General features: G+C 38.9%; 1 protein-coding gene across 1 annotated transcript in view; it reads left to right on the forward strand.

Moving 5' to 3' along the window:
- Window positions 1-77: 77 nt before the first annotated feature.
- Window positions 78-16,270, forward strand: part of BLNK (B-cell linker) — a 47,458-nt gene continuing 31,265 nt past the window's right edge. The window contains exons 1-2 of the mRNA XM_009078029.1: window positions 78-202; window positions 14,455-14,520. Of these exons, the coding sequence (XP_009076277.1) occupies window positions 78-202; window positions 14,455-14,520 (191 nt within the window). The remainder of the gene's footprint in view (window positions 203-14,454; window positions 14,521-16,270) is intronic.

The following is a 16,270-nucleotide window of genomic DNA, read 5'->3' on the forward strand; positions in this document are numbered from 1 at the left end:
CAGGTAGGGGCTGGTTCGCTCTGCTCTGCCCGGGGGGTGCAGCCGCGCGGGGACTCCGGCGGGAGCGGAGGGATGGGATGAGCCGCTGCCCACGGAGGAGTTCGGGGGATCGGGAGCCGCTGAAGCACGAGGAAGTTGGCACAAGTTTCAGAGTAAAACGGACTTTTAACCGGCGGCCGAGGCGCTGCGGGGAGTGTGGGAGGTAAACACGGGGCTGGAGCGATTAATCGGACGCAGATTTCAAAGTGAGATGTGTGTCGGTTTCACCTGCAGCAGGAAGAGGAATCATTTCAGCACGTCTGTTTTCAAAGCTGTAAGAAAATAGCCTGTGACTCACGGAGATGTATGAGCCGTATGCAAATTAGAAAAAATTAATTGCTTAATGGTTTAATGCCCTACGAAAATGGTTTTTGCAGTTAAGTTCTGTGATATTTTCTAATCTTCGAAAGAACTGGTGGAATAGAGGGAACTGGAAACTGAGAAATGTCCCTAAGGGAAGGAGAACAATGTTAAATACAGGGTTTGAGAGGAAAGAAAGCAGAAGCTGGCCATTACTGAAGTATTTTTAGCGTGACTCGATTGTTCTGGTGGAGTTGGCACTTCAAGGCTCTTTGATTGTGAATTTTTTTTTCTGAAGAGTTAATAGAAGTTCTGTTTCAGGTTAAGGTAGCATTGCAACATTTTCTTCCCCTGAAATATAAGAATGAAATACTTTAAAATAATTTTCCTAAAATAACTCATTCTTTAGCACTTTGTACTAATTTATAAACCATTCTCAAATCTCTCTCCCTCTCCCCAGAAGCCTTCATGCAAATCAGAACAATGCCTTGTAAAGCTAATTTTGATGAAACGCCGTTTCTTGGTATCTACTCTTTCCATCCTGTTGAAATATTGGTGGAGAGGGCGTGTACTTGCAGAGCTGCTGTGACACTTGTGTTCCTTAGCCAGACGCACCTAATAAAAGCCCAGCAGGGTGCATCCTACAGCCCAGGCAAGAACTCTGTGGAAGGTTCAATGGACAGGGGGAAGAAGACAGTGAGTTTGCTCATTGTCTGCAATTTGTAGTCTTAAGTAGTCTAAATGGTGTCAGGGTTCAGTGTGTGTCTAAGCTGGCTATCTTAAGATAATAAGCTGAGACACAAGATGGAAAGCTTGATTCTATCAAGACAGTTACAGGTGCATCAAGAAATACAACACACGTTCCATGCTGTGATAAAATTGTAGCTGGGATGCATCTTCCACACTTTTGCGAATGATTAAAGCAGGATTAGTTTCACGTGGCCAGAAGGGATTTGTATGTGAGGGTTATAGGTGTTCCACAACCTGTTTGTGAACTGATTCCAAAGCCCTGAACCAAAAAGGCAGCATCACACCTCCACTGCATTTTTACACTAGCTGACATTCATCTTGTCTGAAGTTTTATTATTGTTGTAAAGTAAGGAAGAGGAAGAAGTAGTTCTGTTTTCCTGTATTGACTTGGTGTATTAAAAGCTACCTTTTCTCTCTTCCTTATTGCTAATTCACCCTAGTCGTGCAAGGAATGTAGGAGCACGTTTCTCGAACCACATGCAGTGGAAGTGCATTCATGCTTCCATTTGAGCATGCTGAAATACATCCTCAGGCACAAACCAGGGTATTTGGCTACATGGTATTACCACGGTATCAGAACTTTAAAACTTTTAGGTGGGTATTTGGCTACATGGTCTTACTACGGTATCAGAACTTTAAAACTTTTAGGCAGAGCTTTCCATGAGTAGGTATTAAAGGGATAAATTTAACAGAGATGTGCAAACAGAGGAAGACATCAGCAGAACATGGTGGCAGCCTTTTCCTCCTTCTTTGACACAGTTCAGTACCCTCTCATGCTGCATGACTTGTTGACACTGCAGTTGGCTTCCTAATGCAGCCTCTGTCTGCATGGAAGGCACATAGGTGTTCAGAGTTTGTACTGGATGTTACATGACTTAAATGGTTATATTAAAAATATACCTTTCTCCATATGCTAAGATGCAATGCCAAGAAATAATTCCTGCCAAACGTAGTTGGAATTGGAGTAATTATAGTTTGCACTTTTTTAAGGGCAGCTTTCTTAAAATTTCTGCTTTGTAGCAGCAAAAATTACAAATGCACTGCTGTTGAGTCAGTATCTGAGAGTAGTTCTTTTGATTTCTTAAGTGTAGACCTGAAAAACTAGATATTATGTGGTTTTGCTAAGCTCATCTGTTCTCTATGGGTATATTTGAGCCTACCAGACCTAACTTCTTGTTGTGTTAGCAAATCTTATGTCAGATCCGAATTCTTAACATAATCCAGTTGTTAAGTTTATTGCAACAATAAGAAATGTAGTGTTCTTACATGCCTCTCTACCTAACATGTTGTGGTATGTGCATTGTTTGCTGTTAAGTCACTCAATTAACTTCAGTATCAGTCAGATAGGAATGCTGGAACTTAATGGAATTCTGGTACTAATTTTTATGTGGTGTTTCTTATAAGGCATTCCCTCAGAGTACCTTGTGTGTTCTGTTTCCATACAGTCAGGAAAAATGAATTCCAAAGCTTGGTTATTTGTTGTGAGAGAAGCTAACTGTGGTGTATACATATAATTTGGTACTTTGTATAATTTTCTAAAGTGTGAATACATGAGTGAATGAGCATGTGAATACATGCTGCCATGGCAGGCTCTAGTGTGCCTTGATTTCAGCCTGAACTTCAGAAGAAGAAAAATTAGGCTGCAAATATATACCTAAATAGATGCACTCATAATGAGGGACAGTAGGCAGCGTGGGTAACAGGAAGTTAGCAGCTCAAAAGATACAGCACTAAACTTGCATACTCTTTTTTGGTTCAACTTATTTTGTGGTTCAACTTCCTTAGACTATGAACCTATGATTTCTGGTCTTTGAATACTTTCTAGCTACTATAAATGACTATGTTACAGCATCTCTTTATATTTGCTATGTTTTTTTAATATGACCACAAACCTTAATAATGTCTCTCTGCTCATAGCTGTCTCAGCTGTGTATCACAAAGTCCTTTTCAAAGGCATCATTGCCATCACCACTGTGGTGATGGGCAAACCATGGCATGAACCAGAAGTGTACCACATGCTTTCACTTGCCTAAAGTCATGCAGCCAGCAACTTCCAGATTGCAAACAGACTTTTCCAAGAGCACAGTTGCATGTTCATTTCCAATGGCTTCATGAATTTGCAGCAGTTCTTTCCCCCTCAACCCCCCAAAAAAGGCTTAAAATCACTATCTCCAACCATAACCCCCAATTAAAAGCAAGTGGGGGAAAAGGTTTCAACGTTGCAGGCAGTTCTGCCTTGTGATCAAACATAGAGGAAAATACAAAATTTCCATTATCTGCATAAAAGAAACTGAAAAAAATGACAATTTGTAGAGCTCAGACCACTTTTTAGTTCATGTTCACAATGCTATGTTAACTGAAAATTTTGATATTTAGAAAATTTGAATGTTTCCTTTTAGGTTTTTTTGGAGTTCAGGAGTCAAATGTGCTGCTTCATTGTAGCACATTACTTTATGCACACTGCAATGAGGGAAATTTGTGACCCACTCTATTAGCTTATTTAATGGAAATGCCTCAACATTTGAAGTTCAACTTCAGGAATCACTTAAAAGCAACTTTTAGACATCTTTAGATGTCAGATAATATTTTGTAGATGATTTAAAAGTCCCTGATCGTTAGAAAAGAAATAACACATTTGCTGACTATGTGGTTTTTTTCCTTATGTTTTAATGTGTTTTTTTAAGTGATTGCTGCATTAGAGGACTAATTTTAGTTTTGGATAACATCTTGTATAGTCTAAGTACCCTAAAGCATGTTACAATATGACAGATAATCAAATATTTCTTTTAGAAAGCAAATATCACTAGTTTTATGTGCTCAGCAGACAAGAGAATTGGAAAACTGATGGAAAATAGTGGCTGAAAGTGACAGTATTTTCCCTTTTGGCTGCAGGGAATCATCTGAGATTTTTGGTAAACTGTAAAAGGACTTTACATACTGCATAAATAAGTTTGTTTTGTGACAGCCACAGTAAATGACTGAAGGGCAAAAGAAGTTTGAAAATTCTGTTAGCATCTTTATCCTAATCTGTTAATATACACATGTTGACTAAGTTCATTTTCCAGACATAAGCAAAGCCAGATGTGCAATGCTACAGATTTATGATCTCAAAATGAATTACTACAGAGTAAATACTTTAGAAAGAATTAAAATAAAGCATCCTGAGGCAATAATATAAATAACAGGAGTATATATTTTTCAAGCTTAATCCAAGGGCAACTGGGTGAAATAGGCTATTAATACTAGTGGCTATACCATATGGCTAAATGTTTCCTTCATGTCTTGAGACACAAATGCCATAGGCATCTCTGCCAGAAGCACAGAGGCAGTGAAGAGTTGCTGAAGTTGTAGTTACACGGACAATTTAACCTAGCATATGTCTGAGCTGCTGCCAAGAGAGTAGGTCCCTTTCTTCCGCCCTCCCAACATCCTGCTCACCCTGCCACTCGTCTCCACCCTCCCACTGGCACTAGGGTTCAAATGACCAAGTGATGAAGCTAGATCTGATCCTGCTGATATCTAAACTGGCAAAAGAAAAGAGAAGTTAAGTTTCCCAGCTGGAAGTTCCATGATTCATTGTAGCTGGGTAAGCACCGAGGGCAGAGAAGAGGGGAATTTCCCCTTCCAATGGCAGCCCACAAGGACTCCATTCAGGTGACCTAGGGATCAAAGTTCTTCTCCAAAGTTGTAACAAAATTTAATAGGCTTCAGAAGAAAATAAACAAAATATATCCATGAGTAGCCTCTGTTAGATCCCTGCCAGTGCCACCCCACATCTATGGTGGATACAATGCTGCTGTAGCTTAAGCAAAACCACTTTCAGGCCAAGTACAGTAGTCTGTTAGTCTTCTTCAGAGGTGTCCAAAATTATGTCCATTATCCTATAACCCTATCACTGTGATTCTAAACAGGTGGAAAAATCACTGCAGCTAAGGAGAATTTAATACTAAAGGTTATTCAGTATAATAATTTATAATAATTTAATGCTAAAGGCATTAAATACAACATCTGCAATTTTTGCTATACGCATTATGTGAATTTGGGAAAGATACACAGAGGAAACTTGTTGCTACACTTCAGTGGCTAACGGGTAAATAAAAAATGGAAAGACAAAAAGTAAAGTTATGCTTTAAAGAGGAGCAAGAAAGACTTCCTGACTCCTTCCAACTCAGGCATTCATGTAGACAAGCTGCCTGGAAGAGGGAAAAATCTTGTCAGAGAATGGAAAAAGAAGTACTGGGCCATAAAGGACAGTTTGCAAAACAGACTGAAAGTCTAGTTATAGGGTGTATTTTCCTTTGGTCTTATTCCTGTTGAGCAAGTATGAACACAACCAATAATGCAAGGCTTTAAGACAAATTTTGGCTCTACAAAAAAACCCACAAATGTATAAAAATCCTAAAATTAGTGATTCTCTTAACTTTTTGCATCAGCTCAGTGTATCTAGAACCTATACACATTAAAGCCACTGTCTTAGAACTAGTCTTAGTGACTTGTGATTTCTGGGCAGCATTAGGATACCTGAGGTTATTTTGTCTCTAAGAGTAGACTAATGGGAGTTTTCAGAGTTTAATGTAATTAGAAGTTCTGCTCTGTTTAATTTGGCTGTCAGAGAACTGTTTGGTAGAGCAAATGCAGATCATTATGTGTACAAATGCACTTTTGGTTTAAGGAAAGAGTTTAGAGGCTGTTTAGAAAAGCGTCTCTTTTCTTGCCTTCAAACAATTGAGGCCACAAAATTTTCCAACTCATTGAAGAAGCACAATGCTTCTTTTTTTAGCTTTGCACAGTCTGTGAACTTAGAGGATTAAAATCACTACATTAGAAATGTATTCTATTAGCACTCAGACCACGAAGTAACTTTAGCATGTCGTGCCAGTGCTTATGTGCCCATGTTAGCCAGACCTTAATGCAAAATTTAAGTAGTTAGCCAACTTTGAGGCAGTTGACATGTGTTTAAGCATCTGATTCAGTTAGAGATGTGTTTAAACATCTGATTAAATGTTGGCCAAGCTCACTTCATAGTTAGACATAGACTCTTTTGATGCCCTTCGATAGGTGACCAGAGCTAAAATGGCAGATTCTGAATTTGTGGAAGAGGCAAAAGCAGTAGGAAAAGCAGAACTCACTGTTGGAACACCAAATCAAAGATAAGCTTCATCCTTCTGTGCTTAGTTCACTCAGATTTCTTTCTTTTCCATTTACTTTCATGTCCTTCATGTGCCTGTAGTGGTCCTTCAGTCTCCATGCCTGCAGAAGTGACAGAAATGTTAACTTACCTTTTAAAAAATCCTTCTAGAATTGTGACTAAAAGTAACATCAGCACTGACAGGTGGCAATTTTCTGGGTCCATGCCAAATCTTGTCTTTATTCACTTCTCTGTAATGACTTTGTGCTTCTACATTTTGGTGTAATAGAAAACCCACTTAAATGTTTTAAATTTCTGCCCTTACTCTCCTTTGCTGACCAGGCTGTAGGGTACTAGTCCTTCAAGCAAGTGCAGCACTCAGTTAATTTTAACCAAAACTGTATTTTGTAGTAACCTAATGTGTTGTTTTCTCCTGCTACTTGAAAACCTTTCAGAGAAATGGAGTAAGCCTTGTCAATGTGCCTTCTGTTTGCAAATTGGGTCTGTTCAGCCTGGAGGAGAGAAGGTTGTGTGGAAACCTAACAGCAACATTGCAGTATGTGAAGGGGCTACAGGGAAGCTGGAGAGGGACTCCTTGTTAGGAGCTGTAGTGACAGAATAAGGCTACAAGGCAATGGCTACAAATTGAAAGAGGGGAAATTTAGGCTAGATAATAGGAAAATTTTTTTTCCTGTGATGGTAGTGAGACACTGGTACAGGTTGCCCCAGGGAGGTAGTGGAAGCCCCAACCCTGGCAGTGTTCAATGCCAGGTTGGCTAAAGCCTTGAGCAATCTGTTCTGGTGGGAGGTGTCCCTGCCCAGGGCAGGGGGGTGGGTCCAGATGATCTCTAAGGTCCATCCCAACCCCTAAAATTCTATGATTTTGCGGGGGGGGAGGTAATGCATTAACTTATAATCAGAGAGCTGGTGCAAAAAAAGAGATCAATTAACCAAAAAGAATCAAAACAAAGCAAGCCAGTTAGAGAGCACAAAATATACTTTAACTTTTGATATCAAGAAGTGGCATGTAGCATATCATAATAGCTAATAATTTTCTGTGAGCCTTACAGAATCACGATTATTCAGCTGGGATAAAAGGAAGGAAGGGCAATCTGGGTGAGATGTCCAAATGACTTGAAATTTTTTCAGCTGCTAAATATCTATATTAAATATCTACATTAAATATCTGTATTTGTTAAAGTTATACTAAAAAGTGCCTGGCCATCACTGCTTTCTGATATTCACAACTCTGTGAAGCCCCCAAGAGTAGTGAAGAAAGATAACAGGAACCACGTCTACTATTCTTCTCTGCATAATAAAAGAAAAGGTCATTGAAAAAAAATACTGTACAACTTAAGCACATGAAATCTTTGATATTAATATACTGTCCATAGAATCTCAGAACAAGCCTAAACCTTGGTCTAAAGTAAAGTAGCAGTTGGACCACTCGGTGTCATTGATAAGGCTTTAGTTGTCTTGGTCCTCCTGATAAATCTGCATGAGTTCTTTCAAAATGCAGAATGCCCAGCCACCTCAAAGTACTTATACTATTTAGTTCATGCTAGGACTGATTTGTGTCAAAGATGTATTATGCCTTTAGATGGTACATACTTTGATTTAATCAGTGTATGGTAGTACTTAGAAGTACAAGAGAGGCTGACAGCTTTGTGCAGATTACATAGAGGGCATACGAAGATGAAAAGTATAATCAATATTTAGCCTTTCTGTGCTTCTGTGTGTACCATGTAAACACACACCTGCTCTAGTTATGGAGTTTGCCTTTAGACAAAACAGTGGATGATTCAAAAGTTAACAGAATAGGATGTTACTGAGATTTAGAAAAAACTCTTGGCAAAACTAAACTATTTATAGTCATATCCCCTTGTGCATCTCATGAACACAGGAGAAAACCATTCCATGTTCCTTCTTCCTCTCATATAGGTAGCTGTAATTGACTTCTCCCCATAAGCAAAGCCTTTGAACTTTTCTTTACAGCTTTGACATAGCTTTATAGATAAAGATCAAAGGCTCAGTGCTGAGAGTGGATGGTTTGGTGTCACAGGTTACCACCTCCAGATCCAAACCTCCTCCTCTCACACCACAAAGCCGTTGCAGGAGGTGTGCTGTGATAAGGCCTCAGAGTGGATGAGGGGCTGTAGCCCCCCCATCCTGGACCAGCAGCAACTGAAGCAGTTTTTCTGACTGAACCTCAAGAATTCAACTCTGTCTTTATGCATTATACTCATGTAACAGCTCTTGAAAACTCCATCCCAGCTGGCTGATGCCAGCCTGCATTTCCTTGAAAGGATTTCCACTCTCACTGTTCCAGGTAGCATGTGATATAGGGTGTGTGCATGTGGAGATCTGAAGCACCTGGAGGAGGTCTGAGAGGAACTAGATGCTTTCTGTAGTTGGGTATTTCCTTTGGCTTTCTACTGAGGAATTAGAAGGGAGGTAGAAGAGAGTATAGTTATTTTATATCATTTAATTGGGTTGTATTAGATGCACAAAACTGGCAAGTAATATGGAAATACATCTTATGAAGACACTCAGCTCAGCAAGATCCACATTCTTCCACAAAGACCATGTCAGGAGTAATGTGTTCATGGGAGCCTTTTTTGTTCATTTAGTTTGAGAAGACAGCTCAAGATAAGGGCTTCAAGCTTTTCAAAATCAAGTGGTACTTAGACAAATCCTCTTCTAGGTAAGCAGGTTCTCCCCCTAAAAGCAAGCAGGAGGTTTTCCCTTTATCCAGAAACAATAGCTTTCTTAATTTGGTCACCTGTATAGCAGCTTATAAAACTGAGGGCTGATAGAAACACAAAACAAATACCAGCTGGGGAGAAGGTGGTGGAATAACTGTGCTGTGAGAAGACATAAAGGAGGGCTTTGTGCATGTTGTTCCTCCTTTAGTTTCATATTTTCATGTAGGAGGGGTTTAAAATTAAGAGATAGCTGCAGTAATTTTTAATTTCCTGCTCTTTCAGTTTTGGTCTTCATCTTCTAATAACTTAGCTTTTATTCTCCAAATTCCATTACGCTCTTTCTCACTTTCTGTTTTCTTTTTTGCAGTACTTTCCTGTAAAACCTTATAGCTGAAGCAGTTGGGGATTTTTGGGGATGTTTTGTTGTAAATCTAAATTTGCACTTTCTAAATCCCATTATTGGTTTACCAGGACCCCTCCCAGCTGCAAGCAGTCACAGTCAGACACCCTGAAGCAGTTGTGCCCCATCTGCCCACTCCAGAGACCCTGTAAGACAGTCTTACAGCAGAGAGGTCTCACTTGCTGTGAGCTGTCATCACTGTGCAGCTGAAATACTGACAACCAGTGCATGCACTGAAGGTGCAAAGTACTGGATTCACTGTGCACAAGTAGGTGAACTTGTGCTGTTCATGCACACAGGAGATCCCTCTCTGTTTCCAGGAGCAGGAAGAGGTCATAGCCACTGAGGGAGCAATTCATGCTGACTGCTCTGAGCTGTGGTACACATATCTGCATAATATATATTTGTAAATGTCTTCAGAGATTTATAATAATTATAAATACAATTTCTCAAAAATTAGTCTAAATGATGGGAGAATTCCATGTTACACAGATCTGTCTGAAATTAAGACAGACTTCTCTTTCTTGAGCCTGGGAACTCTGTCTCTCATCTCACATCTGAGTTGAAAGCTTATTACACACTTACACATAGTCTTCATGCTATTTATATATTTCTCTTTTAAAAGTTATTTTCACTCTGGAAAGCTTATGTGGGATAATGTATGTGCAGAAGAGCCAAAGGCTTCCAGCTGATGTTTGAAGGTGGGGATGTGTCACGGGCCAGGTCCACCCATCATCCTTCACTCATCATGCATTCCTCATACACTGAGCTGTGACCAGATCAAAGAGAGGATGATTTTGTTTCATGTTGTTTTATCTCAAGGCAGCTCTGCTAGCTCTTGAGTGCAGCCAGGTATTTTGTGACACAGCAAATCCTTCTGTAAGGATATATGGTATTTGCAATGGTGAAACATTCCACCTTCCTTTACATGTGTATCACAACCAGTGACCCCTTTATCAATAGATCTGATACCTTTGTCAATAGATCTCATAATCCTGCATTGCTGGAGGTTCAAATTGGTTAGATAAGAAAAATAGCAACACAGGGCTAAAAAGTGTTTCATTTCAGGATTTGGTGTCTCACAGAATTTCTAATGTATTTGTAAGAAAACGTTTTAGAAGCACCTAGAGCCAAGACTTCCAAACTTCTCATCTGCAGAACTTTGAAAATCTATTCTGTGTGCAGTGAGTTCTGACCAAAGAGCCTCATCCAGTCTATACTGTCACAATTAAACTGTGTCTCAAAATATCTATTGCTGAAATGTGTTTTCAAAGATTTGCAGTGACACAGACTGCACCTTTATCTGCAAGCCTGATTTTACATAAAGAGCTCTCAGCAAGGTTGAATGAAGAGCTGGTGCTTGTAGTTAAGAAGCAACTCTTAAGTTTGACCTCTTGATTATCTTTAATTACATGCCATGCAAGGTAAAACTAGCATTACTTATTATTTTCATTTACAGTACCAGTTGACTGAGGTCCTTGAATGTTTCTAGTATCTGCTCATCCCAAGAGAACACTAGGGAATGAACATTACTTGGTAACAAGGTCATGACTCAGACGTGAAGAGAGAGAGTTGTAGTTATGTACCTGAAGCAAGTGCTGTCTACATTGGGCCATGGTATCCTCCATTTCCTAGATACTCTCAGGGCTGCTGCTCTGATAAGATCCTCCCAGAATGAACCTCTTTACTTGGAGTATAACCTTTAAGTAAAGTATTTGAGAGCCATACAAAACGTATTTTAGTGCTGGTCAGAGATACAGATCCAGGCAAAACATTCAGTGTATAAATGCCCTTCTGTGCTTCACTTTCCTCATTGCTCTGGAATGGCTTTCAGGCTTGGGACTGAGAACCTTAAGATTTGGAGAATCCTCATGCCATAGACTTTGCTGTCTGCCTCTCATCTTCTCTACTGTATTTCTATGATCACGAGTCAGGCATGTTTTTTGTAAAACCTTTCAGTTGTTGCCTATTATATCAACTGGCACCTCAGGAAATCTCAGCCCCTAGCTAACTGGATAGACTGGTTTCTGCAGCTTATTCAACTTCATGGATCAAAGGGGACTCCACTTGAACAGAAGATCATCATGCTTGATGACTTCCTTCACTTACCACTATACAGTGCACTGGTTATCTGCTTACTCCTCTCACTGGCTTGATACAAGTTAAATTGCCTGAAGGCAGTAAACAAGTATTCTAGCAACTCCTTTAAGAGCTGACTAACTTTCAAAACTGAAGAAAATCACACAAATACATATTAGGTACTCCCTAATTTATCAGAGCTGTAATTAGAAAATTAAATGACTCCATAAAGAGAATAAGGAACACAAGAGAGACAGATTCTCAGGATATTTGATTATACAAATATGGGAATGTTTTGATTTCAGTCCATCTGCATGCAAAGAAGAATATCACATCAGCAGCAGCACATGTGATTATGTCTAATGTAAATGCACCTTTTTTTAAAAAAAGTATAAATACGTATTAAAATGATCTTTCAAACCATAGCTTTTTCAAGGTTCATGGGACACCTGTGATATGCTGATCAATTCACCTATCTGTGATCACATGAAAAGCAAATTGTTCCAGCTACTTGTAATTTTGTGTATGTAGGTATTTTTAGCAAGCAAATGACAATATAAAATAGAATCAGTAATGTGAAAAAAAGCCCAGCTTTCCTCAAATTAAAGCCAGATTTCTATTAATTTAAAGATATATTAATGTTGGAGATAAGCAATAAACAATATTCAGATAGACATCTAGAATTAGATGGATTTTGTTGCTGTTGATGTTTGAGTCCTACCTCTGACAAACAACAAATGGGTAAAAATGTAACTGGTGATTACATGCATTCCTAATGAAAGGCTGGCAAGCCTTTCTGAAAGAACCACAAACACTTGCAGGCAACCATTCTCCCCAAACGAGAACTAAACCTTTTCAATCACCTCTCATTCTTTTCATTTATAGACACTGCCAGGTGCCAGCTGGGGCACAACACAGAAACAATAAACTGCAGAAGATAGCTATTTGTGATGTTTCAAGCATAACCAGAAGCTGAATCTGTTAGGAAAAAAAACCCCAGCAAATACCACAGAAAAGCAGAAGTTCTGAGCTTTTCACCCCACATTCAATGTATCGGATTAGTTTAGATAATAATCCAAACTACTTCTATTGGTGTAGTGCATTGTTGCAGGAAATCTTGGAACATTTTGCTGTGCACCTGTTTCTCACACCTATAAGTAATTGATTTCTTTATATCAGCAGGGAACACTGTATCCTTTTGCTACAAATTAGTAGTTTGAGTTTTCAGTAGGTAACACTATCTTTTTGCTGTAAATTAATAGTTTGAGTTTTCAGCAATAGTTAAAGATGTGCTCATTAATTATTTGCCCTCTATTCTCATGATTAGTTTTTTTTCTGATTTGAGAACCTAGAAAGAAAAGGTTGAGTTGTTTAAGTAAATTTGGGCAAAGATTTAGGCTCTAGGATAACTGTTTGAGTATCATACCCATGATGTAGCATGTCAGAGCAGGATATTCCATGTTGTTATATTACAGGGCTGCCAAGAACATGGACTGTCCTTCAATTTCAGCTGACACAGTGAAAGGATCAGTTTGTTCTGTTAATAAACATTATTAAGAATAAAATTAAGCTTCATTATTCAGTTTTCTGTAAACTTAGAAGCGCTCGGTACTGTTCTTTCTAAACAAGTCTCATAAAGTGGGATTGCTTGTCACCGAGTAACACAATTGGTCTAAAATCAGTAGCCTAGGTAGGAAGGTTCCAGCATAAGCCTAGTACTCAACTGCTACCTGAAGCCTTGAGTGGCTACATATCTGCTCAGCCCAAACCATGGACTGTGGACAAATAATCACATAAAGATAGTTATTCCCTGATTTTTGTTTAGCTAATTCTCATCTAATAACAACTTCCTTTGAAAAAGTTATTTTAACTTTTGAGAGTTTTCCAGTTACTAGTGATGAGGCTGGAAGATTGTCTCTTTTTCACCAAGCACTATGCATTACTCAGCCTTCAGAATAATAAGGTTTCAAGTTTAAAGGAAGCTTTAAAAAGAAGAAAGAATACTTTGATGCTTGTACTTCTCTTTGTAAGCAAAGTTTCCAAGAGTCTATTGGTAGCATCAGTCTATTGTGCATCAGAGATGAGGTAGGGAAGACTAAAATGTGGAATGACCTGGACAACTTACAATGAAGAATGGAAGGCAAAACTTTTTAAGCACTTTTTGAAAAGAAAATCAATACTTTATTGGTTGTGCTAAAATCTTCAGCTCAGGTCTAACAAAAGATGCTAAATTTAGTGAACAGGAAGAACACACTGTGAAGAAACTGAAAATATAGATGCATTCTATAGAAGTTTCTAGTATCTGCAGACTTTCAACAGGTTTCACTATAAAGTCAGTCTTTACAAAGAGTTATATCTGTGTTCTTGTCACTGACTTGATTTTAGTGATGTGGGTTTTTCAAATAAGAAGGGATGTATGGTTCTGAATGATATTTGCTGAGTGAAAAATGAGATATTCCACTTAAATTGCCTTGATTAAAAGGAAAATTTTCATGAGGTCCATGCAGCTGATGAATAAAACAATGTATGGTTCCAGATATCAGTCCATGTAACTGGAGTTCTGAGATCATGAGTTTTTACAGCTCAGAGTCATTGATACTCTCATGGTTTCTCAAAAGGCCTGGGCCCAGGAATGTATTGTTTTCCCTCTGCTATTATAGCTGCAAACACTGTGGACATGAGATGAAGTGTCCCATGTAAGGTCAGAAATCAGAGGGCATTCCCATTATAGCTGTGGAGTGTTGTAATGTCAGTTCTGAACAAAATGTTAACATTGAAATAGTCTGAACTATTAATTTAGGCAATGGTGTTTTTTCCTGATGCACTTAGTCTTCAATAGATTGTTTAACCTGCATTTAATTGTATTAAGAAGAAGGATAACACAAATAATGCTAAAGAGCTCTGTTAAAAAAAAGGAGTAAAACTTGATGGGCAAATGATTTAGCAGCTGAACTACTTAATGAAGACACAAAAAGCATATTTTTGCTAATTTATATAAATGGGTGTTCGACCACGTGGTAAGTTTAACACTGGCTTTGTTTAATGTCTTACAGGAAGCTTCAAAAGATGGTGCATGACATCAAGAAAAATGAAAGTGGGATAATAAACAAGTTCAAAAAGTAAGTTTGAAATGCCAATCCCTAGTTTTATCGATCTGGGTAAGTTCAGAGTGCTAATATAGTGTATAGTACTTTAGTGATGGGACAGTGTATAGTACTTCAGTGATGGGACCATGTTATTCTAGAGAGATGTACTTCAGTGTATGTAAAGAGCTTCAGTTCAGACTGTGACATGCAGAATTGTGATGAGTATTAAGTGTCTATCACAAAGTAGTTGCAGGATTGGACTCCAGTGGCAGGTTGTGTTTGTAGCCCTGAAAAAAAAAACAACCCAGTATTTGAGTGAAATGCATTTCTATTCCATGTTCTTTGGGAAGCATCATTGCTTGTTGTTTGGATGTTGTTGTTGTACCTTTCTCCTTAGGCAACCAATTAGGCTACCTGCTGCAATTAAGTTTAATTTGAGCTCCACCTTGAACCAACTGGTCAGACATCATAGTTAAAATTCCCATAAAAATATTAAGTCCTGCTGTGTTTCAGTCCCATAAAACAAAATGCAGCATTACCTAACCTCCTTATTCCAGTAAGAAGTGCTGAACAGCAGGATGCATATCAATGCCACGTGCATGACAGTATCATAAAATATTCATGTGCATTTATACATAGAAAGAAATTCCAGTAATTCTGCATCCTTGTCAAATGAATACACTATTCACTGTTTCCAGGCAAACATCTATTTAAACCGTTTAGCTATTTAGCACACTTTTTCTTAATGCAATAGCTCGTTTGCATTGAACTTCCATTTGGATGCAATTTTCTCATTCAGATGTCTTTCTTTACATGGGTCATTGGCAATGAAAGTACTAAGTACCTTTAAAAGCTAATTAGTACACCATGTCTGCAGTGTTTCCAGGGCAACCATATTAAAGTCTAGAAGTACAGCTCTTGTACATAAAAGACACACAGAAACATTGTTTAAGATTGTTCTTAAAGAGTGACCACGATGGCTCAGTTGAAGGAAAAGAGCTAATTCTCAGTATATGTGAAGTGATCAGTAGGCTGTTGGGAGAAGCAATAGGGCTCTGCCTGATTTGGCTATGCAACAGCTCTGGAAAGCCAGGATGGCTCAGGTATTGCCCCTGTTGCCAGCCCAGGCAGGGCTGGTGTCTGTGGGGCAGCTGCTGTCCCTGGAAGAGGAGGGGGACACACTTCTAGGAGCAGCAGCAACCACCTGGCTCTCCTGTTCCCCAGGAAGGAGAAGTACCTCCTTTGTGGTCTCGTTTTCACAGCTATGTTTCTGTCCACAGACCTTGAGCAGGTTCTGATGGTAACTCTTGATATATCAGACTCTTGACATCTTGTTTTTTCCTTTACTCATCCTCTCACTGTAACACTACTGCAATTCACAGTAAATCACAGTCACTTGGTATATCTACTTGTTATTTCCACACAAGAACAAAAGGAGATTTTCCCTGGAAATGATCCTCTTCCAACTGCTTGGATCTTTAAGTTCATTTTTGTTTTCCACACAGTGTGATGTAAATAGACTACTGTGTTCAGAGACCCATCTGCAAAAACCTCATCATTTCCCCTGGGACCTGCTCACAGGGATGAGTTGTTAGGCTGTCAAGGCTTTTGGTGGGTTTCTGAAGGGTAGGAGTGTGAGGAAGGATGGTTGTTGCTTTTTTAATATAGGGTGTGTTCCTACTTCACAGTAGTAGCTTAAGTGTAATTAATAATGTTGCAGTGGGCCCAGTTCAAAAGCCTTGGAGAGGAAAGCAAGTGGCAGACACAACAGAAGCATCTCCAG

This window comes from Acanthisitta chloris, unplaced genomic scaffold (assembly GCF_000695815.1).
Source record: "Acanthisitta chloris isolate BGI_N310 unplaced genomic scaffold, ASM69581v1 scaffold19717, whole genome shotgun sequence".
Classification (NCBI taxonomy): Eukaryota; Metazoa; Chordata; class Aves; order Passeriformes; family Acanthisittidae; genus Acanthisitta; species Acanthisitta chloris.